Source organism: Vanessa atalanta, chromosome 5 (genome assembly GCF_905147765.1).
Source record: "Vanessa atalanta chromosome 5, ilVanAtal1.2, whole genome shotgun sequence".
Lineage (NCBI taxonomy): Eukaryota > Metazoa > Arthropoda > Insecta > Lepidoptera > Nymphalidae > Vanessa > Vanessa atalanta.
This window is the reverse complement of record NC_061875.1, coordinates 7,206,556-7,233,932: the sequence shown is the minus strand read 5'-3', so window position 1 is coordinate 7,233,932 and position 27,377 is coordinate 7,206,556. Positions and strand designations below refer to the sequence as shown.

Below are 27,377 nucleotides of genomic sequence, written 5' to 3'. Positions count from 1 at the left end.
TATTTACGACTGGCATTCAACGTTAATAAATATAAATATTTGGTATTTTTAAGATAATAATGAATTACAATCACTACCGTTGGAGTATAATGTGCAAATACTAACATTAAAACTCCAGAAAATTTGTTTATCAAGCCGCCAGATGACATTGAAATGACAGTTTTTGACTGACTATCTGACGCCACACCATGGTGGCTCGTGTTTTAGGTCATGTGATATACAGACTAAAAATTACGACTTTAATTTCAATATAATAAATTAATAATACGCTTTTATGAATCAAAATCAAAATATTAAAGTATTTTTAATATTATTATTTTTCTCTACCGAAAATACCCTCTTGTCAAAATAGCCTATTAGTAAAAAATTATAGACTGTAGTTATTAGCTATGACAGTTTCGGTTAAAATGATTTTTATAAAATAATTACGAAGTCAAAGTTCTCGATAATGTTATATACTTGAATCGAGATCGTTTGTTTTGTCATTGAATATTGCTATTTTTTCGCAACGCGTCTTTAGACATCAAAGGTAATTGTGTAAAATCTACACTCTACACATAGACAGACAATTTTTAAACTTGAGGGTTTTTTTTATTTTTTAAAGTATTTTAAAATTTTAATGAAAAAAAATTGATAGCAGCCACAGTGTTGCTTATATTGGTTCACTTAATCAGTATCACAGATTTTAACTTTTTCCACGTACAAAATGTATTTAATAATATAAATAATAATACTATATGCTGGTGCAAATTGAATTAAACTTATTTGAATATAGTGTCGTTCCTTGGCCTATTAAAATACCTATCGTGAGGAAGTAATACTATCGAAGAATCACTGGCTACCGATAGCACAAAAATCATCAATTATATCGATAGCTTTGGTTAAAACTAATGGTTTATACAATATTATCGATAGTATTATGGAGAGTTATCGATGGTATTAACACATTAATCATAACTATCGATAGACAATCGACTTTCTATCGATATGGAACACTAAATTTTCCGTGTATTCCGACCAGTAGTGCTGGGTCATTTCAGATTTTATGTAAAACGAAACGAACCGGTTTTTTACACTTACAAAACAGTTCTTCGAAATGGTTATAAAAAAAACCGGTTTGTTTTCATAGGTTCGAGAACTTACGTATATACTTATATTTACGATACTTTACTGAAATAATGTATATTCAACACTGGAGTCATATTATATAATTTTAAAAATAGACTTCGACTTTATAATTTATTTGGATTAATTCTACGTCACGCACTTATTTGCATTTAAAAAAACAGAAAATTAAGAAATATTTTTAAATTATTTGTAATTTAATAAGCAGTTAATACTAAATCTGTAATAAAAAAATAATAAGCGTATAAGGAGCCTACGAAAACTTTTTTTTTTGTTTCGTAATTTTTTAATTCTTCTACAACCAAATTTGAATTTCTGTAGGAATAAGATTCAAATCCAAAGTAGTTCTTTATAACTGGTTTAATATTCATACAATAATAGTCCTTACGTCGATCAAAATAAAGTGCTTAGTCAGTTACACGTGAAAGGAACCGGTTCGCGCAGCGGTACCAAGAAACAGGTTTTTCATTTTAGTCTATTCTTCTACAACCAAATTTGTATTGTATTTCTATAGAAATAAGATTAATTGTAGCATATTCGTTACTTCAAATCCAAAGTAGTTCTTTATAACTGGTTTAATATTCATACAATAATAGTCCTTACTGCGATCAAAATAAAGTGTTTAGTCAGTTACGCGTGATCGGAACCGGTTCGCGCAGCGGTACCAAGAAACAGGTTTTTCGATTTAGTCTTTTCTTCTACAACCAAATTTGTATTGTATTTCTATAGAAATAAGATTCATTGTAGCATATTCGTTACTTCAAATCCAAAGTAGTTCTTTATAACTGGTTTAATATTCATACAATAATAGTCCTTACGTCGATTAAAATAGAGTGCTTAGTCAGATACACGTGAAAGGAACCGGTTCGCGAAGCAGTACCAAAACGAAGGCCGCCGGTGGCGAGTGTCGTCTCGTTCGTTTAAATCCAGAAACAGTTCGTTCGTTCTTTTTAAAGTAACTAGTTCTTAAAACCGTTTCTGAAAAAAACTCCCAGCACTACCGACCAGTCTTACTCTTAGTATCAAAGGATTTAAACTGTTGCCCGATTTGGATTTACCCGCATGCCGCGCTAGCGGATGATCAGGTCTTGGACCTTCGGTGAGGACTCTAAAAATATTCTTTGAGGGAAGGAGAAATCGTCAGGACACTACTGATGAGGCAGTTTTAAGTACACATTTTCATAAGAATGCACTAACCTATGCTAAGTTTTTGATGTTTTGTGATATTTTTATGGACGTATGAGCAACCAAAGATGAAAAATAAAAAAACGTTCTTTACATAGCGATCTGTTTCTTTTATTTTTATGACGATCGTGTCGTCTTCGAATTCTTGAATAGTAGTATCGTTCTCCTTTATGGCATGCTCTTCTATTTCAAGCACTTCTTCTATTCCTATCCATCGCGTTCTTCTACAATGCATTGGCACTTGTTTCACAAGGTTTTCACGGCATAAAATATTTAACTGCTCCACCAGTTCTAATGAAAAATATTAAAGAAAAGATTTGTAGAATACCCTTAGAAACAAAATGTTGTTGTAACCGTGCATAACAAGTATTGCATGAAGTAATTCAAGAATCCTGAATAATTTTGCTGGAACAAACATACTAAAACTTTATACTATGGATTATGAAATAAGATCGATCGTTTGAAAAATGGCTGATCATATTTGTACTATCATCCATAATAGGCTGAACAAGTAACGTGTTAAGAAAAACTTTGAAATAAAGTAAGCTTTTTACTTTATATAAATTGATTAAATTATTTAATAATTAAATTTGTAAAAAGACACAATTAGCTTAAATTAAGAATAGTCTTATAGCACTTGCGTTGATACGTAAACTGAAAATCCGAAATCTTACCACTTTTAAATGATTATTGAACAAGTCAGGCTAAAAATGGTAAAAATAAATGGCTAGCTCGCTATGACACTGCACTAAATATTTGGATTTACTAACAATTCTCACATGGAAACTATGACTTTTACCACATATATCAGCTCTTTGATATTTTTTTTTGCCTGAAAATGGAGAGTACAGTACTACATATATCACTTTCGTAACTTTTCTTAAAGGGCATTTAAAAAATTAACGTAATGAAGCCGTATGTAGCTGGGTCGGTTCGTTTATGGTTAAAGATACTTTATTTCTCAAAAAGAAATTACATTTCACTTACTTGAGAAAATTATGACTATAAACATATTTGATATTGGTATCAGAGAAGGATGTATTAAAATTTTTTGAATTTCTTGAATCTTGAACTGAAATGTGCAAATAAGGATAGCACATTACATTAGCAGCCACTAAATTTACCACTGCTGGGCCAAGGCCTCCTTTCCCTTTGAGAAGCATATTCCACCACGCTGCTCCAATGCAGGTTGGTGGAATATACATGTGGCAGAATTTCGTTGAAATTAGACATATGCAAGTTTCCTCACGATGTTTTCCTTCACCGCCGAGCAGGAGATGAATAATAATATTCAAAAACCTTTTAATTAGTATAATTTGATCTGAACTAGGTGGAACGTGATACGCCATTTTTTAGAAACCAATCAATTAGCGATTTTGTTACGGAATAATGACTATTTGGCGTTTATAAGAAATTATTTTTAACGAGAAAGGGACTGATTGTCTATATTATTGAATTTAAATTTAATCATGGCATTAACTACTTTCTTTGAGTAACGACTAGCTGTACGCCTCCAATTCTTGGGATTTTATGGGTTGGTCGTGCCAATAAACCATATTGGGAATAACTGTTCAACATTAACGTGCACCTGATTTCATTTCTTTAGATAGATGCTACTGCTTTATCTAATTTAATATTGATATAAGACCGACATTCCTTCAATAATAGACGATGTTTCGAAATAATGAATAAAAAAATTCAATGTTGTAAGTATATATATAAATTCTGGCTTATTTTCCATTTACTTTAAACTTCAACTAAACTAACTTTGTATGTGACATGTTAAGGTCTATCTCCTCTCACAGACATCATTACTGATAATGTACTATATGTATCTATCTGTTATTTAAACTTACTAAGATACAGTTAAAAAATATTATGACTTACTTAATATGAATAAATACCTTTTAGTTAAAAATTAAGGCAATATTTAAAAGTATCAGTTAATGATTGATTTTATTTTATTTATGTAGGATCTTATACCTAAATAGAAAACTTTAATTGTGACAAAAGAAAATCACATAGCTATTAACTTACTATCGTTTTGTATTTATGGAAGCTATATAATACATTAAATTTAAAACTTTACATTATCTTTATAAAACAGATACAGTATTAAATACATGTAGTAATAGTATTAACTAATATTTACAAATCCTTGAAACAACTATACACTTTATTAAATTAATAATAATTTAATATATTGGATAAATGGACAGGCAACAGTTTTAACATTCATTTCTTTTAAATTTTTTGTTTGATTCAGTCACCACATCTTCCAATTTATTCAATCTTCTCATTTTGAGAAATGAAGTACTGTCACTTTCACTAACATTTTGTCGAACACAGTTCACATTGGATACATTTTGATTATGTACACCATATTTTTTATCACTGAAGTTCTTACTTTTATTTACTATTAAAGTGTTTTGAATGTCTTTAACCAAATCACTAGTGTGCAATTTAATAGGTATAAGAATTTGATTTTCATTGTCACTCTTCTTTACGAAGTCTGGTTTTATTTGCATCACAGATCTATTTTCATTATCACTAGAAAGTCGAATAGTTTTTCGCACATGTATTGTGTCTGAAGTATCAACAAAATTGCGTTTTACTAATATTTCACCAGTTGATGTTTGTTTCAGGAAAGTAATTGTAGCTCCGTCAGATTCTTTCACATCACATTTGTGAACTTTTAAGGTAGTGGTTCCTTTTTCACCATCATTGCTGTCTTCTGGTTGTTCTTCTGTTTCAATTAATTTACCTGCAAGTAATTGTGTATTAAGTACCATGAATTATATATAATTTAAATCAATATTATATATTATACTTTACCATTTAACGTAGGGAATGTAATATCTGGTAAATTTAAATGCGAATCTGGGTTATATTTGTGCATTAAAAGTTTTAATAAATTTGAAATCTCCTCTCTTTTTCGTGTCACTACAATCTCATCAAACCAGTTGGCTAATTGTTTAATTGGCAGTGTATAATCCAGAATGGGAACCTAAAAGTTAATTGAAGGTTAATTAAGGTTACATGTTTTCTATACAGTAATAAAAACATTAAACTAAAGAAAATTCAATTACCTTAAAAAACTGTTCAACATATTGTAATAAATACAATCCACAATCGGTAAAGTTATTTTGTTGTGGAATTTTCGGACAGCTTCCTTTAATATTATCTTTGTTAAAAACTTTGTGTTTCGAGATCTGAAATGTATGAAATAAATGATATAATAGATATATAATGTACATAATAAAGCATTGTTTTTAATTAATAATGTTCTTCTTATTCCATAAATTATATTTTCTTTACCTTTGCCTGAAATTCGCAAGTTAAATAGTCCCGCAATGTTGCTACAACCCTTGATCGTGAAGCACCAGCTAATGAGTCAAATATGAGTATACAGGGTCTGAAATAGATAAATAAGATTAATTTCAAAATTCTTAAAAAGGGTTAAACAATCATTTAAAATTTTTACTACAATAATATAATCAATTAAGCATATCTTATAATATATTAAATATTGCATTTTTTCCCTCCTTCAATACTATAAAAATGGTTGGAATTTTTACGGTGGTGTATATTAAACATGATAAACAATACTAAAGATCATTTAAAAATATTATATTATTAATATTAGAATACATTATCCTAAGGCATTGAACATTAAAATTTGTGTTAAACACTCAATTTCTTACTGTTTAATTGGTTCATTTTTTCTAATCGCTGGTATTTGTATTTCAGGCTTTTTCTCAACTTGGGCTTTCTCAGTCTCTTCCTCATCTGAATCACACTGCATGTCTAAATCACTTTCCTGAAATGATATTTACAATGTTAGTTTAATTCAATATTGTAAAGTATGAGGTTTCATGGACGATATTGTATACAAAAATTAAAAAAAAAATCCAATCTCAAAAATAACAGGCAGACTTGAGCCTATTTCATACTATGATCCTATAGAGGCAGAGCAGTAACAATGAACATTGATTAATTGGTCAAACTGTTGGCATAAATTCAATCATATGTACTAAACAAACATATATAATCCATATTTAGCATGTTTAAAACCATGTGATATAGTTAATGTAATAATAAACAACCTACCTCAGCTTCTGCCTCATCACGCTCACTAAGGTTATCAGAATCACAACTTAATGTAAGCTGTTCCTGTTTTGTTAGTGGTGTGATTGTTGTGCTTCCTATTTGCATTGAGGATCTGCGTTCTGAAATAGCAAAGACATATTTATATTTAAAGTTTCAAGAAATGCAGATATAGGCTATAAAAAGATAAGCAACTTCTTCAGTACATTTATATATCTTTAAGCCATATAAAATTGTTTTAAATATTGTATTATAATAAAATATAATAGATAAAATAATGTTTTAGTTACATGAAATATTTTATGGACATTATAACTGTTATGTATAAATGTATCATAGATGTGGTAGTTACGAAATTTTCATTATCACATACTAGAGACCCTCGCCCCAGCTTTGAAGGATTCAATTTATGAATAAAGATAATTATATTATATAAATACAATTTATACCACTCGTATCACATAGCACTCAGAAAATGTAGTTATATACCAGTGAAAATTTTTAGAATTAAAATATAAAATAAAAAAATTCTTGATAAAATATAAAATAAAAAAAAATCTTTGTTAAAATATAAAATAAAAAATGTCTTTCTCCAGGACACTAAATTTCATATAAATTTATTCAGCATATACGTTTACATTTATTTTATAATATTAGTATAGATGGAATACATATTTCACTTATAAATCTCACCTTTTCTTTTAATTTCTTGTGGTGTCACTGTTCTGTTGTCAATCATACTTCTGCATCCATCTAGGCTTGGATAACAAATGATAGCCACAAACCAATGACAATTTTCATTAATAGGAACTACTATAAAATCTTTCTCAAATATGTTTACATTTTTCGTCCAAGTTTTAACCCTAGCATGTCGTTTTTGAGCAGGTGTCAAACTGCTATCCCATTCATGAGGGTTTGAACTTTTATTAACTTTGCTTGGTTTAGTAGTAAGCCTTTTATAAAAAAATGTACTAAAAATATGAGTCTTTTCTCTCTGACTATGCGTTAAAATATCATGTACTAAATGTTTTAAATAAAAATCTATTATAACATCATTCAAGAATTGATCTTGAGCTAGGCACATGTAATCCTCTGTATTTATTGGAATCCCTCCTTTACCAGGTGGATAAATAAGAATTTGGCGTATTTCAGCTGGGTTGGAACTAAAAAAAAAGAAAATAAAGTATTTTTAACAATATAAATACTGTTAAGCTAAGTTTTTAGGGTCCTTCATTTTTTCTGAAAGTATCAGTAAAATTTCATAATAATTTATTTATGCTTTAGAGAGTTTTCAAATATATGTAGGTTAACTAAAATTATAATCAGTTTAACTAAAAGTTAAATTTAACATTAATAACTACAAGGTATAAATTGTTTTAATGAAATCTACACAAAATATTGTCCTGTTCTTACCTTTTAGTTCCTGAAGGTATGGAAGCACTCAAGGATCTAGTTGCCATTTTTTGGACATTATTGCTCTCCTTAGGACAGGTTCTTACTAAAATTTCATTTGCTTCTCGTACATTTAATTCATCCATGACTTTACCAAACAATTCTTTTAATGCAGCTTTTGCTTCATCCGATATTACTTCAGGTAATAGAGTTATTCTTTTATAGGGGTCTTCTTTTGACATGGGATTGTAGAAAAGACCTATTTGAATATAACAGAATATATATAAGTACAACACACATTTCATCAAAAGTGCCTCTTGCATCAGTTTCCTTTTACAATGTTTTCAATCAACACGAAGCACAGATAAATAATAAATCCAGATTAAAAATCTTTACATGTTTTCATATCCATAGTACTATCATGGCTGTGATTAATACAGATGTGTTTTTTTGTAATTATAGATATATACTGACCTGATTCTTCAACCATATCTAATGCTTTTCTAATAGAAACACCACATTTGTTCATAGTGTACAAAAAAATAACAGGAAGGCCTTTTCCAAAATGTACTAATATTCTAACAACTTCTTTGAATGGTATTTGAAGTGCAATTTCTCTTGCTTCATATTTTAATGAAGGTGCAACAATTTTAATACCCCTTGTTGATATGTGAACCTGAAAATAAAAAGTTACAGTTAGATCTATATTTATATTTTTTAATCCAATGTCAAAGAAGATACTATGTCAAAATGGTAAAAATTGCACATTTTTTTAACATAATGTAAAATTATCCTGGACTCACCTTCTCTTTTGGTGTGTATCTGTATGAACCTATTCTAATTGTTCGGCAATTAAGAAAAGCCTCAACACCTTGCAAGCTGTTAAAATTTACTTCTCTGCTTTCATCTAAAATAAAATGAACTACTTGATTAATATTTAATATATGGTTCTAACAATTAAAAACTATAAATTCATAATCTACTACTTTTAAATAAAATAATCTGTTTTAGACATCATTCAATTTTTACACAGGTACTTAAGGTTAGGTTATTAATAAAAAATAATTATAAATACAATGTATTTGTATTATTATATAAATACATTGTGTTTTATGGCTTAAAGAGTATGTCTGGAATTAAATCAACTTTTAATTATTCGAATAAAAAGTTAAACGGCGAAAAACAGGACTTGCTTAAAAATATATAAACAACGTCGCTATGTGTCGTCCGTATATTACACATGTGAGTATACAAATAAAGTAATGGTTTGTAAACAAACCCGAAAAATGGTGATCATGTAAAAAGTATTTTGATAAGATTTAAGGTAAAAATAGTGTTATAATATTATGAAATATCAAAAAGCCGACTGCAAAACTAAAGTCGTCATTGTGTATTTATTGATCAGACACCCAAGTTTGAAAGGAGTACCTAAACGTAACTGAGAATTATATATTTTTTTAAATCACTTATAAGTAAAGAGTAACTACCTTTTTGCATAGTGCTGCTGTTGCCTTGAGACATTATTTTAACCATTTATAAATACAAAACGCACCGCACTTTTTATTCACCATGACAGCGAGCGATAATGGCGAATGACAATGGCGTACGACAATATGACAGCCGACAGATAACACAAAATCGAATAAAGAAAAATCGATTAAAATTTATAAATCGAAATAACGAATGAAAGCCTTAATACACGTATATAAAAATTGTAAATATAATTTATATAACAACAACAGCTAGATATAAAATATTTAAAGCTTTGTGGATTATTTAATTTTGTTTTTTACTTTTTCTTATAATACAGGAGCCATGTTAAATTGTACTCGATTTATTTTAAAGTCAAACTAAATCGATTCAAACATAACATATTACTTTCCATCTCAATCGATAACTAATAGTTCAAGATAATAAATGTGTGATAACAAATGTATCTAAATCGGAATAAGGGGATTTGAGCCCTAGAATTTGTCTGTTTGCTTACAAAAAATATTGAAATAGTTCCCTGAGTAGTAGTATGAATATATAAGTAAAGATTTATATTATAAGTAAACTAACAATATTTTTGACTTAATTTGAAGCGCCTCGTCTAGCGAAAACTACCCTGACGATAAATTTCAGGCAATATCGATTTTTAAATATTATTATGTCAAATGTACATAATAATGAGATGAAATGAAATACTATAAGATTTTGCTATGTACATTGTGAGATTGGAAGGGCATCGAATATTATGAGCTGGGCAAATTCGGATCACTAATGCCAACAGCTGATGAGACTCAAGCAAGAAATAGAGAGAAAACGACCGGAATTAATCAAAGGTGTCGTTTTTCATAATAATAACGCCAGACCAAATACATTTTATTTTAGCCAATTAGCAAACATTGAGCTTGATTGGGAAATCATTCCACCATAAATCCCTGATTTTGTACCCTCATATTTTCTGATAACCTGTTTTCGTTTTTTTTAGAACTCTATAGGTAGAAGACTAACTATACGTAGAAGACTACCTATAGAGTTCTGAAAAACCTAAGAAAGTTTGCATCAACAGAGTCAAAACTAACTGTCGCTTTTTTGATCTAAAGTCCCAACATTTCTACAGCAATTTAATTATGGCATTGCCAACAAAATGGCATATATATATATATATATTATAAACAAACAGATATAAGCAAGGATAAAAGTCTTAAATTTGTATATAAAATACGAAGAATTTTCCACCAACCCAATGTTAGAAAGTATAGTGTAATAAAACTATTTATTATTATTTTTATTACTACAAAACATATATTAATGAAATAAGCTAATTAATAATTCTTACTTTTTAAATCAAAGAATGAATATTTTTTCTAATATCGCTAATCAATAATTAGATTACTAATTTGTTGGTTTTATAGTAAAACATTTAGTTAAAAAAAATGGAATATTTTTTTAATAGTTTTATATGAGGTGTTTATTGAGGAGGTTCATATACCACTTCTTTTCTTGGATATCGATATCTTTTCTTGGGGTCGAGAGGATTCGATGGCTTCCCCGCGATCGTGCTACGGACATGTGCTGCCGAGTTTGCAACGTGTTTAACGCGTCTTTTCAGCCAATCCTGCACGTAAGACGTCGTCCTCAAGTCCTGAAAGACTGTTTTGGTGCAACCGATTCTTAAAAAAGGCAACTGCTCAGAACCGTCTAATTATATTCCTATAGCCATTACCTCTTAAATCTCCAGAACTAAGAGGTGATGGCTACCGAAGTCCATTATAAACAGCTAGCCCCTGCGATTACTTCCTAAATAAGAACCGCCTAATTAGCGACCATCAGTATGGTTTCCTTTGGGGTCGCACAACCAGGACCTTTTAGTTTACCTGACACATAGATGGGCGGAAGCAGTTAAGCCCAAGAGGAAGACTTTAGCAGCTAGTTTGGACAGAGCGCAAGTTTTCGATCGCGTATGACACAAATCACTTCTTTCGAAGCTTCCTTACTCCTATGGACTTCACTAGCTTTTTGGCAGATCGGAGCACCCATGTCGTTGTCGACGGTGCATACTCTAACTTAAAATTCGTCAATTCTGGTGTCTCACATGGCTGTGTACTATCACCTACTCTATTACTTCTGCATATCATAGACTTTTGCAACAAGTCTCAGCAACATTCACTCCTATGCCGATGACAGTACTGGAATTATGCTACTGTTAACTATCGGGAAAAAGTCGAGGAAAAGTGGAACAAACTTGTGCCTGAAATCGAATCTTTGTTAAACATAGTCTCGGACTGGGCTTGGCTAAATCGCCACAGCTAGTATCGGAATACTTGATGTTATGAACCTCGTTCAATTCCACTGTCAAATGGAAGGTAACGCCAATTTTTTTTAGATGCCTAAAAAGCTTGGTGTGCTCAGCAAGGCAAGACGGAACTTCACGTCAGCTCACCGTCTATTGATCACTGAGAGCTGAGCTATTTAAGTATTTGTCTTTTAAAGTTAAAAAGTAACGTTATCGAAGTTTCCTCCGGCAGGACCTGCTCTTAATTTGAAAAAAATAATTCTTCAAAAAGAGCCTTTGTGGTTAGAGCACGTTTACCGGCATTAGACAAGAGCACGTTTACCGGTATTAGACAAATGCCGGTAAACGTGCTCTAACCACATTTCTGCATTTGAAGACTTGCGTATTCCATTGGGCGCTTTTTGTATTTTCATTCTGGCATTGAAGTTTCTCATAACAACTTTATACAAACTCGAGTTAATGGCATTTGTTATGTCTACATCAACCGAGCTTGCTGCAGTCGGTGCATATACATGTACAATCCTCAGATTGTATGTCGGATATTTTCAAAGCAAAGTACAGTACCCAGTTTGACACAGTACTGATTTTTACAATGCCATTCCCAAAACCAGCTCTGCGGAGTAAGTGTTGGTCACCGTAGCGGATGTTGAGTAAGATGTCTTACTCTAGATTTACTAGTTATGATTTGACTCTAGTTCGGCCATGTCTAGCCTCATCGCCTCACCTCTCATTGCCGCGAGTGATAAACGTGCTGGAATGAGATGGAGAGACCATCTCATTCCATTCCATTCTGCGATAGTGTAATGTCGCAGAAAGAGACTGCGGAGCGGGCGCGTGAGGAGAGTGCCTCCGTGGATTCGCTCCGACGAAAAAGACCGGGGAGAAGTCATTAGCGCTATGCGTACCTTCTCCCTCCGCTGTAAGCGTCGCCAGGTGTAGGGGGGTTCTCTGTAGCCCGATAACTCTAAAATGTTTAGCCTCATCGAGCGTCAATTATATGACGTTAACGTCGTTAACGATAAGACGCCTGCTATATATAGGTAATTATCGCCTGATTTGACTTTGAGTATCATATACTCTAAATTAGTTCTTACGACAACGACGGAAAGATTTTAATTCCCATCGATTTATCTGTAACTCTGTAATTCATTAACATAAGCGACTCCCAAGGCACACCAAAGCATTCGCCACCAAAAAGGTCGTTAAATCGCAAGATATGCGGCCATTGCCGATCTCTAAAACGAGAAATAGTATGACGAAGAAATGGTTCGTGCAATTACTTAACAGATTTTCTAGCTGTCTGGCATATTGCACCGTCCTGTTTGGCACAAAAAGTTAGGTAACATTTCACGGTAACGAAAAATTTCACATTCAAAAACTGCATTTTGAAATAAAAAATACTAAAGACGGTTTTTGTTGGAAAATCACTACCCAATTGTTGCAGTTCCAAAATCCAACCAATTAACGCTCTTCGCCCTGGTCCTTCCCATGCTTTTAACTATTGTGACAGTTGAACTTGATAGGAATAAATTTTCAAATATTTTGTTAAAATTCGATAAATAATGGTTGTGGAAATACCAACTTCCTAAACTCTACAAAGTAACAACCCACTAACAGACCAAGTTTGCTCAATTTAGTGTATAAATAGTGGCTTTGTTCGTGATCTTTGCAGTGACTCATTTGAAATATATTTATGGCCCATACTTATACGCATTTTGCGAACTGTGGCTGCAAAATTTTGACCACTTTGATAATATTTTTTCACAATGAGAGAAACGTTGTTGTATATTCTAGCGCTCCATCTTATTAAACCTCCTACTGTCTACTAGAGAACAGACTTTTATTTTCAAATGTCTAATCATGACAGTACTCAATGAGCCGAGATGGCCCAGTGGTTAGAACGCGTGCATCTTAACCTATAAATAAATAAATATTGGACAACATCACATACATTACTCTGATCCCAATGTAAGTAGCTAAAGCACTTGTGTTATGGAAATCAGAAGTAACGACGGTACCAAAAACACCCAGACCCAAGACAACATAGAAAACTAATGATTTTTTCTACATCGACTCGGCCGGGAATCGAACCCGGGACCTCGGAGTGGCGTACCCATGAAAACCACACACACACACTACTCGACCACGGAGGTCGTCAAAACGTCGTCTAGTGCTCGGCGGTGAAGGAAAACATCGTGAGGAAACCTACATGTGTCTAATTTCAACGAAATTCTGCCACATGTGTATTCCGCCAACCCGCATTGGAGCAGCGTGGTGGAATATGCTCCAAACTTTCTCCTCAAAGGGAGAGGAGGCCTTTAGCCCAGTAGTGGGAAAATTAACAGGCTGCTAATGCTAATCTCAATGAGGCTCAATACAAAACCTTCTTATTGAAACATCCACTACAAGTATAGTAACACTATGTAGTAAATTATCTCTACATAGTATAAAACAAAGTCACTTATGGCTGTCTGTCTATCACTATGTATGCTTACATCTTTAAAACTACGAAACGGATTTTGATGCAGTTTTAATCAGATAGAGCGATTCAACAGGAATGTTTATATGTTTAATACATTCAAAAATGTCCGCGATTATGACGATGATAATATTTTATCCTTTACTTTTTACTAGAAATAATGGTTTATTTACGAATCGATTATCGCAATACATCATTAATACTTATCCAATTAAGTACTATTTGTTTTTTTGCTAATTACGATCAGCATTATATAAACGAGTATTAATCGTCGTTTCATTTAAAGTTACATGATCGCCAATAAAAAAAAAAAATAACGAAACATCGTACTATTACTATGTAATGTTATTAAATACTTATTACAGTAACTATATCGACCCGCTCTCTGACTGATTAATTCATAATAAATTTAAATCATTTCATTGAAAATTGTTGTTTTTTTATGTTCTTATATATACATACATTATATTCTTATAGAAAATCTAATTCTAGAAAATCAAGCAAACCAAAATAGAAATAAACTTCACATGTTATTAGTAAAAAAATACTATAATTAAAAGTAAAATTAAAAAAAAACTATAAAATGGGAGATAACCTAATATAACTTCCAAGGCTTTGCTTATAAAATATAGTAATATATTTAAATTTAATAAATAATTTTGAATGTGAAAATAAATTTTTACTTACCATCCATATTATCGATACCGATACCGCTGTCCGGAGTCCCACCTTCGATTTCACTCAACGAAGGTTCCTTCATATTTATTGACTGTTCGTGCTATTAAAAAAAGCTTTTATTAGAGTATTTAGAAAATATATACACTTGCTATTATTATTATTTTAACATAAGTATTTATTATATATTATTTTTTTAACATAAGTATCTAACATATAAATATTTTTTCTGCCTCGTTTCTTGGTAGCAGGGATTTGTGCAAGTTCGTCTGGGTAGGTACCACCCACTTATCAGTTATTCTACCCCCAACAGCAATACTATATATACTAGTATTGTTGAGTTCCGGTTTCAAGAGTTAGTGAGCCAGTGTAACTACAGGCACAAGGGACATAAGATCTTACCTCCCAAGATTGGTGGCGCATTTGTTTAATGTAAGGAACAGGCCATGGCCCATTTGCCCGTCCACCTACTTATAACATACAAAAAGTCTATAGAGGCTAGATATAAAGCCAGATCAGGCAAATAAGTTATTATGTTTTTTTGCTGAAAAGTGCTCAGCCTCAATCCAGAGTCTGGAAGTAAGTCTACTCTCGTACTTCGGAAGGCACGTAGAACAACCAGATCCTGCGCCTGAAACCTTTCCGGTCGTGTCGGATTTGCCGTCTGGTCGGGTTATGAGAGAGAGAGATACACACACGCACAAATCCAAGCAAAAAATATTTATTTTGCGTAATTGACTGATCCTTTAGATTGGATGCCGTGTCCTAAATCGGTCAGGTTGATATCATAAATATTTTATTTACACGCGATAGTAATAAAAAATAACAACAGTAATAAACTGATTAGTTGGGCAATCATGATGATTTATATAACCCTTTATAAAAATGGAGGATTTCTAATTTTCTTAGAAAGCCCAAAATGCGCTCTGCACAATATACTGTCTGAGCATCCAAACCATTGGCCAATCCATATAAAATCGAATCCCTTTATTTGTTTGCTTAATTTGATTGACATTTCATAGGGTTAAAATTAAAAGACAGTAATTATTATATGAGTATTTGCTTACCTGGTTATTTGATATTGAACTATTCGAATCTTCTTCATCAGAACTCAATGTCAATATGACTAGTTCAGGATCAGGTTGTTTGCCTCTCGGTTTCCGAACTCTTGAAGGTTTTTTATCTGCAACCTGTACAGCACAATTTTTATCAGGTTAATGCCGTGAATATTAACGAACGATAATAAATTAATAAATTTTTAGAACTTACAGTCTTATTATTAATAGTTTTAACTGTTGTTTTCAATAAATTTAATTTAATACTTTCTCCTGATGCACTGCAAAAAAAGTTAAACTTATATATAAACAATTCATTTTAATAAATTTTGTTTCAAAAACAAAAAAATCGAAAATTTTAGTTAAAAAATTTTTTAAACATAATAAATCATTTAAATATATATTATTAAAATATATTTTGGCTAAATTTAGAGTATCAATACAATACATAATTAAAACCAATTATTCTTAAACTTATTTATTTTCGAAAATGGAAATCTCATAATGTTTTATGGACAATTTATGTGATCAATTTTAATCTCAAGTTAGTATAAGTTGCTTTTGTAATATATTACTTACAGTATGAAACAACATAAACGGTACTTACATTTGTTTATCTAATATTGATTTTTCAGGTTCCTTTTTCTTTTGTTCTACTTTCTTACTTGCTATTGGTACACTTTTAGGTTCTTCTGTAAATACTCTTTTACATCTATAACAACCAACATACCAATTATTTATTTTAATTAGGTTTCTATTTGTTAATTTTAATTACATAGTTAAAAAAGTTACCTTTCACAGCGGCTAAAATCAAATCCTGTGTATCCACAAGATTTGCAAACTGCCAACATTCCATTCACGAAGCGTGGAGGAGGCGACCGCTGCTCGGGAGATTCGGGACTATTATTTACTGAAAACATAGACATTAGACTATAATAGTGACACATCAAAATATTGAATATTTTGTAAGAATAATAGAATATAAGTTTTATTTTAATTTATTATTAGTTTTTCTGAGAAAATTGAGTGTTATTATTTCTTTAAATGTCTTTGAATTACAAGTTTGATGGTCGTAAGTAATGAAAAAAAATTAAGTTATCTTTCTATATTAATTTCTGAATTTATCAACAATATGAAATTAGTCTGAACCAATATTAAACCATTTTCTATCATTACAGTTAAAATCATATAATTATACAAAACGAATTATTTTATAAACAAACCATTTTCTGGACATGGTCCTTTTTCAGGTGTAGACATTTCACTACTATGAGGTTGTGATAACACATTTGGTGAACTTCTACTACTCATGTCCCCAACAAACATCTGTAACAAATTATATTTAAATACCATGCTCTTTTCATGTAAAACAATATGCTTAATATAATAAAAAGCCATGACACATACTGGATGGTTTTCTAACATCTCTTCAATTCTCGTTGTGGAACCTACTGATACAAAATAATCTATTTCACTACTAGTATTTTGCATACATTGTATATTAGTATCTTCGGTGAAAGGAACATTGACCTGAAACAATTAATTCGATTTAATCAATCTTTCTATAAAATTAGTACATAATGATTGTAAATGACAAATAGATTTATATAATACCTGTTCTAGAACCTCTTGAAGCGTACAACTTTCTTTAGGTAATGTAAAGGTGATAAGTCTTTGTTCCCCATTTTGTAAGAAAATTAACATTTTCGCTGACTGTGTCTCAAATGTTTGTTCTGAGGGTCCACTCCCTGATTCACTGCCTTCTGTAATAATTAATAGATGTAATACGAAAATAAAACTTGTTTATTGCTAGATTTGAGGTTGTTAGCAAATGTCAATTATGACAAAAAAAAATTATAAAAAAAGTTTATGATTGAGTTATTTACTTGGCTGCAGAAAAATAAATTCTGTACAAAGCATTACTTTTAGGATCAAGAAAATGCACAAAAATGAACACTCTGTATTTCTAAATCCTGCTAGGTGTTTCTGCAATAATAAAGCTGTGTCGACTTATATGAACAAATAATAATACATATTACTTATTATTGTCTATTTAGAGACAACAGTTCTCTAACCAGCATGTCGCCCAAAGCGAAAAAAAATATTCCGACATCTTAATTTTAAAAATATATTATCATACCTAATAGAATATAATGTGAATATTTTTGTTCCACTAATAAAAAATATATTAACCTGTAAGTTGGTTTGGTTGTTGCTGCGTTTGCATAGGGGGCACTCTTTGAACTGGTCTTTGTTGTTCTTTACTTCTTACTAAGGTTTGACGTCCACTTTCCCTAAACAAAAATAGCTAGTTAAATGTTGTTACTTTTTTAAAAACTTTATGATTGGTAATATGTATTAAGTAGTAAATCTTACCTTGATTGCTGTTGCTGTTGTTGTTGCTGCTGTTGTGATAAAACGCGCGATGAGTGCATACGTCTATATTCGGCTACGGACATTCTTTGACCATTAGTTAAAGTTATAAATTGTCGTTCCTCTTCAGGATTGTCAGGCTCCATTAATAATTGGTTTATTGCTTGGGGAGGTTGTTGCTGCATGTGGGAATTTTCAAAAGCTAACTGTTGAGGTTGGAACCCATGTTGGGTACTAAAGTTAATTTGATGTTGTTGAGAGACTCCAGCACTGATTGGACCCGGAGTTAGCCTTCCAGTGTGTGTCTGCCGTAAGGGAGATGGGGTTTGAAACTGTTGTGGTGGATTAATATTTTCTGTAACAGGATTTTTCTGAACTATTGCTGCTGTTATACTTTCTTCAAGATCATCCATATCACTGGCATTGTTTGGTTGTACGGCAACTTTTTTAACTTGTTGTACTTGTTGGGGATGAGGGGAAACACGAAGTGGCGTCGAATTTATAGCGTTTTGCTGAGGTAGAGGTCCATTGCTTATATTCGTTTGTACAGTGTGATGTTGGGACATTGTGGTTTGTAAGGTTTGGGTTACTATGGTACCTTGGGGTGTTATTATACGTGCGGGTTGTTGTGCGTGCTGTTGATTTTGTTGGTTTAACAAAATCTGTTGCTGAAAATATAAATTTGGGATTAAAATACTATAGCAATTCATTAAATATGGAATCACAATAATAATAAATATAGATGGCACAGAAACCTGCTGCGTAGTGAGTTTCAGTTGATTAAGTTGTTGGATTTGCTGTGGATGATTGATGACATGTTGTGCAAGCTGGTGCTGTTGGAGTTGTTGCTGCTGCTGCTGTTGCTGCTGCGACTGCTATAAATCATAAAAAATATACAATGGGCATATATTTGTTAAAAAAATTAAAAAGTATGAGATATAATAGAAAACTTTGCAGTATGCTAGCATTTCACTAATAGCCCTGACTTAAGGAAAGCATATTAACAAATGAATCACTTAAGAGTAAGTGGTTGATTTTGCTCACAGAATCAGTACAAGAAGTGTATTCAATTTCTGATATATACTTATTGCAGTTAGAATGATCGAGTAGTGGCCGATACCCGACCCTATGAACTAGACTTGTATAAAATCCAAAGATCAAAAATTAACGGAAATAAATTTTAACTCACAAATCCAATAAATGCTAAATATATTGTTTATTCCAACTATATGCTGCAAATATGGTAAATTAAATTGATTAAATTTGTCTCATTTACGAAATGAAACGTCTTTATATACCTGCAACAGCGGCGTGCGCGGTCGGGGCGGGCGGTGCTGCGCGTGCGCGGCGTGCGGGTTGAGCACGCGCGGGGAGCCGGGTCGCGCCGGCCGCGCGCCGCGCACCGCGCCCGGCACCACGCCGTTGGCGGTCAGCCCGCGACCGTTGCCCGCCACCGAGGCGTTGAGTGTGGCCTGCGAGTACATGCGATTGATTACAACCGATATCGATAGCGACGTCATTAGGCGATTATAGCGTTTCGTGAGGACCGTTACTATCAATTAATCGTGCACATTAAATGAAATATATAAATATCGTAGCTTTAGAGTTACTTGCATAATTAATGTTTATTTCACTTTGTTCACAGTGCAAAATTTTTATGAGGTAGTTTACGAAATATTAAAATCATCGAAAAATTCATTTTTGTAAAGAAGCTAATATCGCTAATATACATATCATATAATGTGATAGTAGAATAGGAGGAGTAAAGCAAAATTAACAGCTTTGACTTTTAATTGACTCTACATCGCCCAAATATTTCGCGTCAAAACAACGATATGGTATTCTATCTTGAATAATTTGATATTCATTTATTTACTAACATACTTTATTGCACAACATATAAATAAGAGTAACAAAAAACATGGCTATTTGAGTATCCGTGAAATTGTTATCGGAACTTTGGAAGTAATATTAAAGTGGTGAAGTAGAATATTATTATAGTATATTTAAATATCTATTCATCAAGAATTGGCTGTAGTACATAATACAGCAGAACTATTAGCAAATCGTATGCAATATATTCCTAACATTACGTAATTTTATTTAATAGCAATTATTTGATGCATTAATAACTTTTAAATACAAACACAACAAACAAAGAAAAAAACAATCATGATTTTTTTTCGGTACTGTCTTACTCTTTGATGTATAAATGACTATTTTGATACTACCTCATATTTTTTTAGCTTTTGTACACGCCTCAAAGAAATATATAAATATATACAAACATAACTTTTGATATAGCTATGTGATACTTACCTGTTGGTGTTGAGCATTGAGAAGTCTTGGCGGTACTTGTAGAGGCGGAGTGGGCATCGGCGACCGCATAGCGGGGCGACGAGGACGAACAGTTCGGTTCGCTGTCCGTACTAGCGTAACGCCCGCCGGGGTGTTAAGTGATTGATTAAGCAATCTGGGCTGAGCCGGTCTTGTTGGAGTACCCTAATAAGGAAAGAAATATACATTATAGATCAATTTATCAACCAAACAATTAGCTAAAGCAACAAGTCAGAACTGGCTTCAGAAAATAAACCCTAAAAATAACTTTTTAAAATTTCGAGTAACAGAAGTGTAAACTCTAAGGCTTCATTTAACACATAATTAAAATTCAAAAAATATATGAATAATCTTACAGTTTGATTAACATATGCTGCATGCATCACAATTTGATGTTGAATTTGTTGTGGTTGTATCTGTTGAGACTGTAAGTGCTGTTGATGTTGTTGTTGCTGTTGTAATTGATGTTGCAGTTGCTGCTGCTGCTGCTGCTGTTGTTGAAGTTGCTGCAGGTGGATTTGTTGCTGATGCTGTTGTTGTAGATGTTGCATGAGTTGTTGTGGGGGCTGAAACATCAGAATATTTGTATTGTGAAAATATTGTACAACAAATTCTTAAACATAAACGATTAATTAAAAAAAATATATGTTTATGAACACATTAACTTCTTTTTTTTACTAAAAAAATATTAAAATTTATAAATATAAGCAATAAAACAATTTTTGAAATATTTAAATACTTGAATCAAATACCGTGACAAACTGATAAACATATGTGTTATGACATATAACTAATTTTGTTAAAATAAATCTTTTATTTGCTTAAATATTAAAAACTAAATTTGGAGTCACACTCTTATAATTACAAAGGTGATTTTAGGAAGCATACAACCATCTTATATATTAATAGAGTAAGCCGATTTTTGTCCCAGTGATTATAGGATGATGGCTGCATATAAAAAATTGGTTATAGTCTCATTTTGAAGAGCTCCAGCCATAGATGTGTAGAATATTAAAGAGGATTCTTGATTGCAATTTGCTAAATTGTTAACAATTCATCAAAGAATTATTTTTAGAGAAGGAAAATGGTACTGGACGGTTAGAGAACGGTACTACGGCTGTATAAGAAAAAAATGAAAACGTAAACAAAATTAAAATTAATTGTTATCAACAAACTCTAATTTTAACAAAACCTGTCATAGGATTCGAAATTCCTAAAAAATCTTTTCTTAAACGCGAAGTTTCGCGGGCGACCCACTAGTTCTTAATAAATTGGCTATGTAACACAAAATATTTCTCAAACAGAACAGGATCTTAGCACCTGTGACTAGCACTGTGCACCAGCATGTTCAGAAAAACAAACATCTGTTGAGCTTTATATAATAATACATAGAAACATAATAATAGATACATTTGTATCATGTATTAGTTGCATACTAAAATAAATAATAAATTAAAGAACAACAATAGATGATAAGATTGATATAAATCTGATTAGGTTTGCTGATGTTGTTTTATATAATTATATTGATATTAATATAAGCCGACATTAAGAATTATATGTAATAATGTAAGTTATAAATACAATTGAGAAGTATTGTATGGAAACCTAATGATATAACTAACAGTTTGTGGCGGTCCATGTTGGGCTGGTGGCTGTGGAGGTGGTGGCTGTGGTGGGGGTTGTTGCGCAGGATGAATGACAGTGGGTTGAGATAAAACATGCGCAGGACTCACCAACTATCAAAACAAAACATACATTTTAGAATTATAATAAAATACTTAAGAGTTGAGTAACAAAACATTTTATTTTACATGGGCAGAATCATAAGTAGAAAAAAAATGGCTAAATTTATCTAAAAATAAGTATCAAATATTATATCATCACAAATAGAATATTTAACTTTAACTGATGATTAAATTATTTGATAGTATGTCTAGTTTAATAAATATGTTATATATAGGAACTATCTTCCACATTTTACTCATTATATAGTAATAAACAATTTAAACACGTTTGTTTACAACAAACCCAAATCTAAGTCAGGTTACAATTGTTATACAAAGGAATTGGCATTTGACCTCTGCAACCTTATATAGGTGAACTAGGAAGTCATTTATACAGAATATATGTGAAAGTCAGAAGTTTATACAATAAAAATCAAAATAAATGAAGATGTTCTTATAATTGAAATCATGCTTAAGAATTAAGGTGATAATATGTACAGATTTCTCTAAAATTAAATTACACTATACTAAATTATTATTTGAAGTAGTCAAATTTACAACAAAAAAAAATATATATATACCCAATTCCATTTATATAGTCTTGTAAATTATATTACAAAAAATATAATTAGTAAATTTGTACACATTTTTAACAAAATTTCGCTAAAGCAAATAATAATAATAACTTTTTTTATAATTATTAGTATACTTTTTTTAAAAGTATCACTTTATGAATCAAATATTCTAAAGCAAAAAATACCTCAAATATTGTTAAAAAATAGTTCTTAATGTATGGGGTATATAAATAAAGCTATGAAGTAAAAAACAACAATCTTATTTAAATACAATATTCAGCATACATTTTAGTAATAACAACTCTACAATACAAAAGTTACGTTTGAATAATGACTTTGTTGAAAATATATTGTCAATAGTCACAATTGAAATGAATAAATTGCAAAATATACTTGTATTGAATTGTATTTTCAGCTTCTATTTCACTCATTTGAGTGTAAATTGTTGTGGGTGTATTTGAAACTATTCTTAAGTATCTATTTATTTACCTCTAACTCACATAGAAGCAACAGTTTTTGGCTGATTAATATACAACTTTATGAGAAATATGGTGTTTATTTTAGATTTATTCATTTAAATCTCAATATATCTTTTTATTTCATTCAAATTTCCATGAAAACTATGTGTGAAATAAAGTTTTTAGTATATGTGTTATGTAAGAGTTAATTACATTGCCAATTCATAAATCTTATGTTAAAGAAACGATAATAAATAAGGCATAACACTTAATACATGATTATATAGAAGATTAAAAAGCATGGAGATATTTGTTAATTTCCAGTCAAAATATATAAATGTGTATGTGAATTATAGTGTTACTCAAGAAAAGAATGGTAGAATCCATATTCTAAAATGATTACAACCATTTACATAAAATTTAGATAACATGTGCAATGTGCTTAAATCAATGTTAATAACTTGTTTATTAATAAATGTTATGCGAGGTGAAAGATTATTATTGTAGAAGATATTTCATGTAAAGCCTATTTCAACCACATATGAAATAAAGACAAGTAAAAAACTTCACCATTGATTAAATACAATATCACTGGCCGAGAATGAAGACTGATACTATATAGCAGAGCTATAAGTGAATCACATGGAATACGAAAATGTAAGGTTTGTTTTTTATTACTCCATTTTAAATTGGAATAGAAGAATAAATGACATCTTTATAATGAAGAATGAAGAAAAACCGAAATGTGTATTAAGAATATACATGTCCTTTTGAGGCCCGAGAAAGATATACAAAAATTTATAATTATGAATCCTCTAAGGAATCATACTTGCAAAATATGAGCAACTGATGACCATACATATAGATGAATGTTAGAAAAAAAAACTGCACAAATCTCACTTTAACATGTAAGGATACACAAATACTGATCATAATTGAAAGTAATTAAGTGAAATAACATAATTATCCATTGGTACTATATCTTTTAATTGCTTGTTAATTTAAAAAAATAATGTATATCTATTACAAAAAAAATTTGAATGAAAGTTTAGTTTGTCATAGATATAAAAATCTTTGCTATAGCGAAAACAATATATTCTATGACTTAATGTTATTGGTAACAATTAGGTCCTTCAGCTCAATGGACCATCAAAATACTTTTTGGTAAATAATTTATATGGAATTGCAAAAATGGAAAAAACAAACTTTTTATTAGATATAAATAAAACCAATTATAGATAACCATGTAAAAGATTATGAAAATTTATAAACTAATGTATTTTCATGCTTTGTTCTTTTAATAAAAATATCTAGAAAGATTTAGTATAGCCTCACGTGCACATGTGATATTAGAAGTTAATATCAATGCTAAACATTTATCTAATTAACAGACATACATGTTGGGGCCGCTGTGATGCATCAATGATCTGTTGAGCCTGTTGCAAGACAACCTGTGCATCCATAGGTAAATCAGATGTGTAGTAAACCTACAAATAAAGTGTTTATAAAAATAATGCATATGTGGTGGTTTAATGTTGACCTGTAGAAGTATGATTTTTATCATACAAGTATCTATTTTAATGTCATGATAATTACCAGTCTTATATGACATTACAATAATTAATTGTTTCTGAAACTACAAAACTACAATTAATGAATTTAAGCTTTTAAATGTTACCTGATGTCTATGTAAAGCTTGTTGTTGATGTTGCTGTTGTTGCTGCTGTTGTTGTTGTTGCTGCTGCTGTTGTTGTTGTTGTTGTTGGAAGTCTGTACGTGGAGCTTGAGATGGTGGATCATGGCGGATAATGTATTGTTGCTGATATTGTAACCCATCTCCAACAAGTAATTGCGGTTGTACAGAATCACTGACAATTATATCATTAGGTTGATCTGTTTGTTGTACTACCACCTAAAATAAAAACAAATATTGTTTCATATAAAGCTCTGGCTGTTGAAAAATAACAAAATTTCCCCTTTTTTTAAAGATTTTAAGTCGAATAAACGAACCTGTTGTTGCGGATATTGTTGATCATCTTGATTTACTATTATTCCATCGGAACATATTAAATTTGGGCAATATCTTTGCAAATCCTCAAGTGTCAATGAATGTCCTTGCCCAACTATTTGGTAGTATTGAGCCATTGCAAGGAATTAGCCTAATACAAAACATATAACCAATTAATTATTTAACATTTATTTTCTTTTTATTTGCTTTGTAAAGCTATTAACTTTATACATAATTCATTACCTGAAATGTTTTTCAATTTAACAATTTTGTTTAAAACAATTTTAATTTAACATATTTATTAAAAATATGAAATCGTATGCTTTTAAATTAAACGATCAATTGTTATTTATTTCTGACAAATCGTATTTACAAAATGTGTTTATTAAAGCAAAATTAATTATCCACGTAAAACTAAATGTGTATGTTCGTTACCTACATAATAGTAAAGTTAAAAGTTTTGACGATCAACTGATTCGTTGACAGCTATTTCATACATCTTGTACACCCTGAGAAATACGTACAACAACAGCAGTGACTTCGTGGATAAAGCGATTGCCTCAACTATGGCGACGACATTAACAATCACTTCACAATCACTAAATATTTCACAAACTATACAGCATTTTTCTATCTATTTCATATGTTGAAATAACACGAAAAAAATAGATCTGAAATCGTTTAGAGGAACGAAACGAAATGGCTTCGATCCCTTTAGTCGAACCTAAATTCTCTCTAACATGATGGTTTTCAGTAGATAAATCAAAAATTTTAAAACCACTCCTTACCAATATTTACTAAGGACATTTTAAATGCCATATATATACAGAAAGGAGTAACTTTTAGCATCAAAATGCAAAATTTTTAACTCAAACGCCAAATCTAGAAGCAATTTACATTATGGCGTGTGTGTCACTTTTTTACAAATATATTTTTTTTTAAATATCTGTAGTGTTGCCTCACGCACATTTTAATTTATAAAAATAAATAATGCTTACACTGAGCATAAAAGTAAACATTACTTTAATTTTTTTGGAATTTCAATATTTAATTACATAAGAATTATAAACATTCCTTAAATATATACAAATATGAATTAAAAATAGTTACTGTATAATCCTTTTATTAGAATCTTGTATTTATAAAAAGTAAAATTTTATATGATTAATAAAAAATATTTATATTGTTACTTTACTACTTTTACATCTTAGAACTTTAAATAAAGTTAAAAATATATATTCATTCCATTTGTCCGAAGGTTATTTAATAATTTTATATTCGAGCAAGTTGCGTGAAAAGACAAAGCGAGTAAAGTTACATGAAAACTTAAAAACTTTTAATACTATTACGTAAAAACTAAAATATACCAAAAACAATCTCGTAAATTGTTTATCGGGTCAGTTGGGTGTGGATTTTATATTATACATTTTCATAAAGTACATATATTTATTTAACTAAGTTAATTTCATGACTACCAACTTTTTATTAGAGAACATCAACTATGATTGCATTTATTGATTATATCAATGGTATAAAAGACAATTGTATGTGGTGGAGATGAGAATGTTAAGAGGTGAGGTATGTGGTATTACGCGAATCTATAGAGTAAAGAATGAGTATATAAGAGGAAGTTTGAAAGTTGCACCGGTAACCGAGAAACTATGAGGAATGAGGACCAAGTTGTGAGGAAGGTCTTGAGCATGGATGTGAAGGGTCATAGAGATAGGGGACAACCAAAGAAACGATGGATGGATTGTGTCAAGGACGATATTGCTAGAAAGAATGTTACTTGTGAGATGACAGAGAAGACAGAGAAGTATGGAAGAAGAAGATATGCTGCGCCGACCCCAAATAAAATTGTGATAAGGGCAGAAGGATGATGATATACATTGATATTTAGTAGAGTAAAAGCGATCCCATCAAAAACATAAATGTTAAAATGAGAGCCAAGTCAAATATTATGATATATACCTTGGTTATTGTCTTTAACGACAAAAGTAGTGACATCTAAATGGGTGCCAAGTTAAATAGTCCTTTCTGAAATTTACTTATAACTACATAAAATATTATTTCTTCTTATAGCTTGGGATAATATATTGT

The 27,377-nt window shown here is 30.9% G+C and overlaps 1 protein-coding gene across 5 annotated transcripts; it reads right to left on the bottom strand.

Moving 5' to 3' along the window:
* Window positions 1–4,342: 4,342 nt before the first annotated feature.
* Window positions 4,343–26,186, bottom strand: LOC125064440 (putative mediator of RNA polymerase II transcription subunit 26). 5 transcript variants are annotated; one of them, XM_047671457.1, is made up of 30 exons: window positions 26,066–26,175; window positions 25,717–25,876; window positions 25,280–25,428; window positions 24,948–25,181; window positions 24,667–24,756; window positions 22,135–22,248; window positions 20,866–21,075; window positions 20,492–20,674; window positions 19,471–19,644; window positions 18,928–19,047; window positions 18,176–18,840; window positions 17,993–18,093; window positions 17,414–17,562; window positions 17,207–17,329; window positions 17,023–17,125; window positions 16,592–16,709; window positions 16,407–16,511; window positions 16,014–16,080; window positions 15,812–15,934; window positions 14,757–14,847; window positions 8,613–8,716; window positions 8,284–8,485; window positions 7,831–8,068; window positions 7,111–7,580; window positions 6,421–6,539; window positions 6,015–6,130; window positions 5,629–5,725; window positions 5,400–5,522; window positions 5,146–5,317; window positions 4,343–5,074 (listed from the first exon to the last, which is right to left on the bottom strand). In XM_047671457.1, the coding sequence occupies exons 3-30, from the start codon at window positions 25,412–25,414 to the stop codon at window positions 4,539–4,541; spliced, it is 5,082 nt and encodes a 1,693-aa protein (XP_047527413.1). In that variant the 5' UTR covers window positions 25,415–25,428; window positions 25,717–25,876; window positions 26,066–26,175; the 3' UTR covers window positions 4,343–4,538. The 5 variants fall into 5 exon arrangements, with proteins under 5 accessions (XP_047527413.1, XP_047527415.1, XP_047527414.1 ...); XM_047671459.1 differs by lacking the exon at window positions 25,717–25,876 and having other exon boundaries at window positions 26,066–26,186; XM_047671458.1 differs by lacking the exon at window positions 26,066–26,175 and having other exon boundaries at window positions 25,713–26,021.
* Between the last annotated feature and the right edge of the window lie 1,191 nt (window positions 26,187–27,377).

What these genes read in the sequence shown, in the direction of transcription:
- LOC125064440 (XM_047671459.1), bottom strand. Translation starts at nt 25,414, where the DNA reads ATGGCTCAATACTACCAAATAGTTGGGCAAGGACATTCATTGACACTT. An exon ending in CGCGCACGCCGCTGTTGCAG is followed by an intron (nt 19,048 to 19,470) that starts GTATATAAAGAC and finishes TATGATTTATAG; the next exon opens with CAGTCGCAGCAGCAACAGCA. An exon ending in CAACAGCAACAGCAATCAAG is followed by an intron (nt 18,094 to 18,175) that starts GTAAGATTTACT and finishes ATTTTTGTTTAG; the next exon opens with GGAAAGTGGACGTCAAACCT.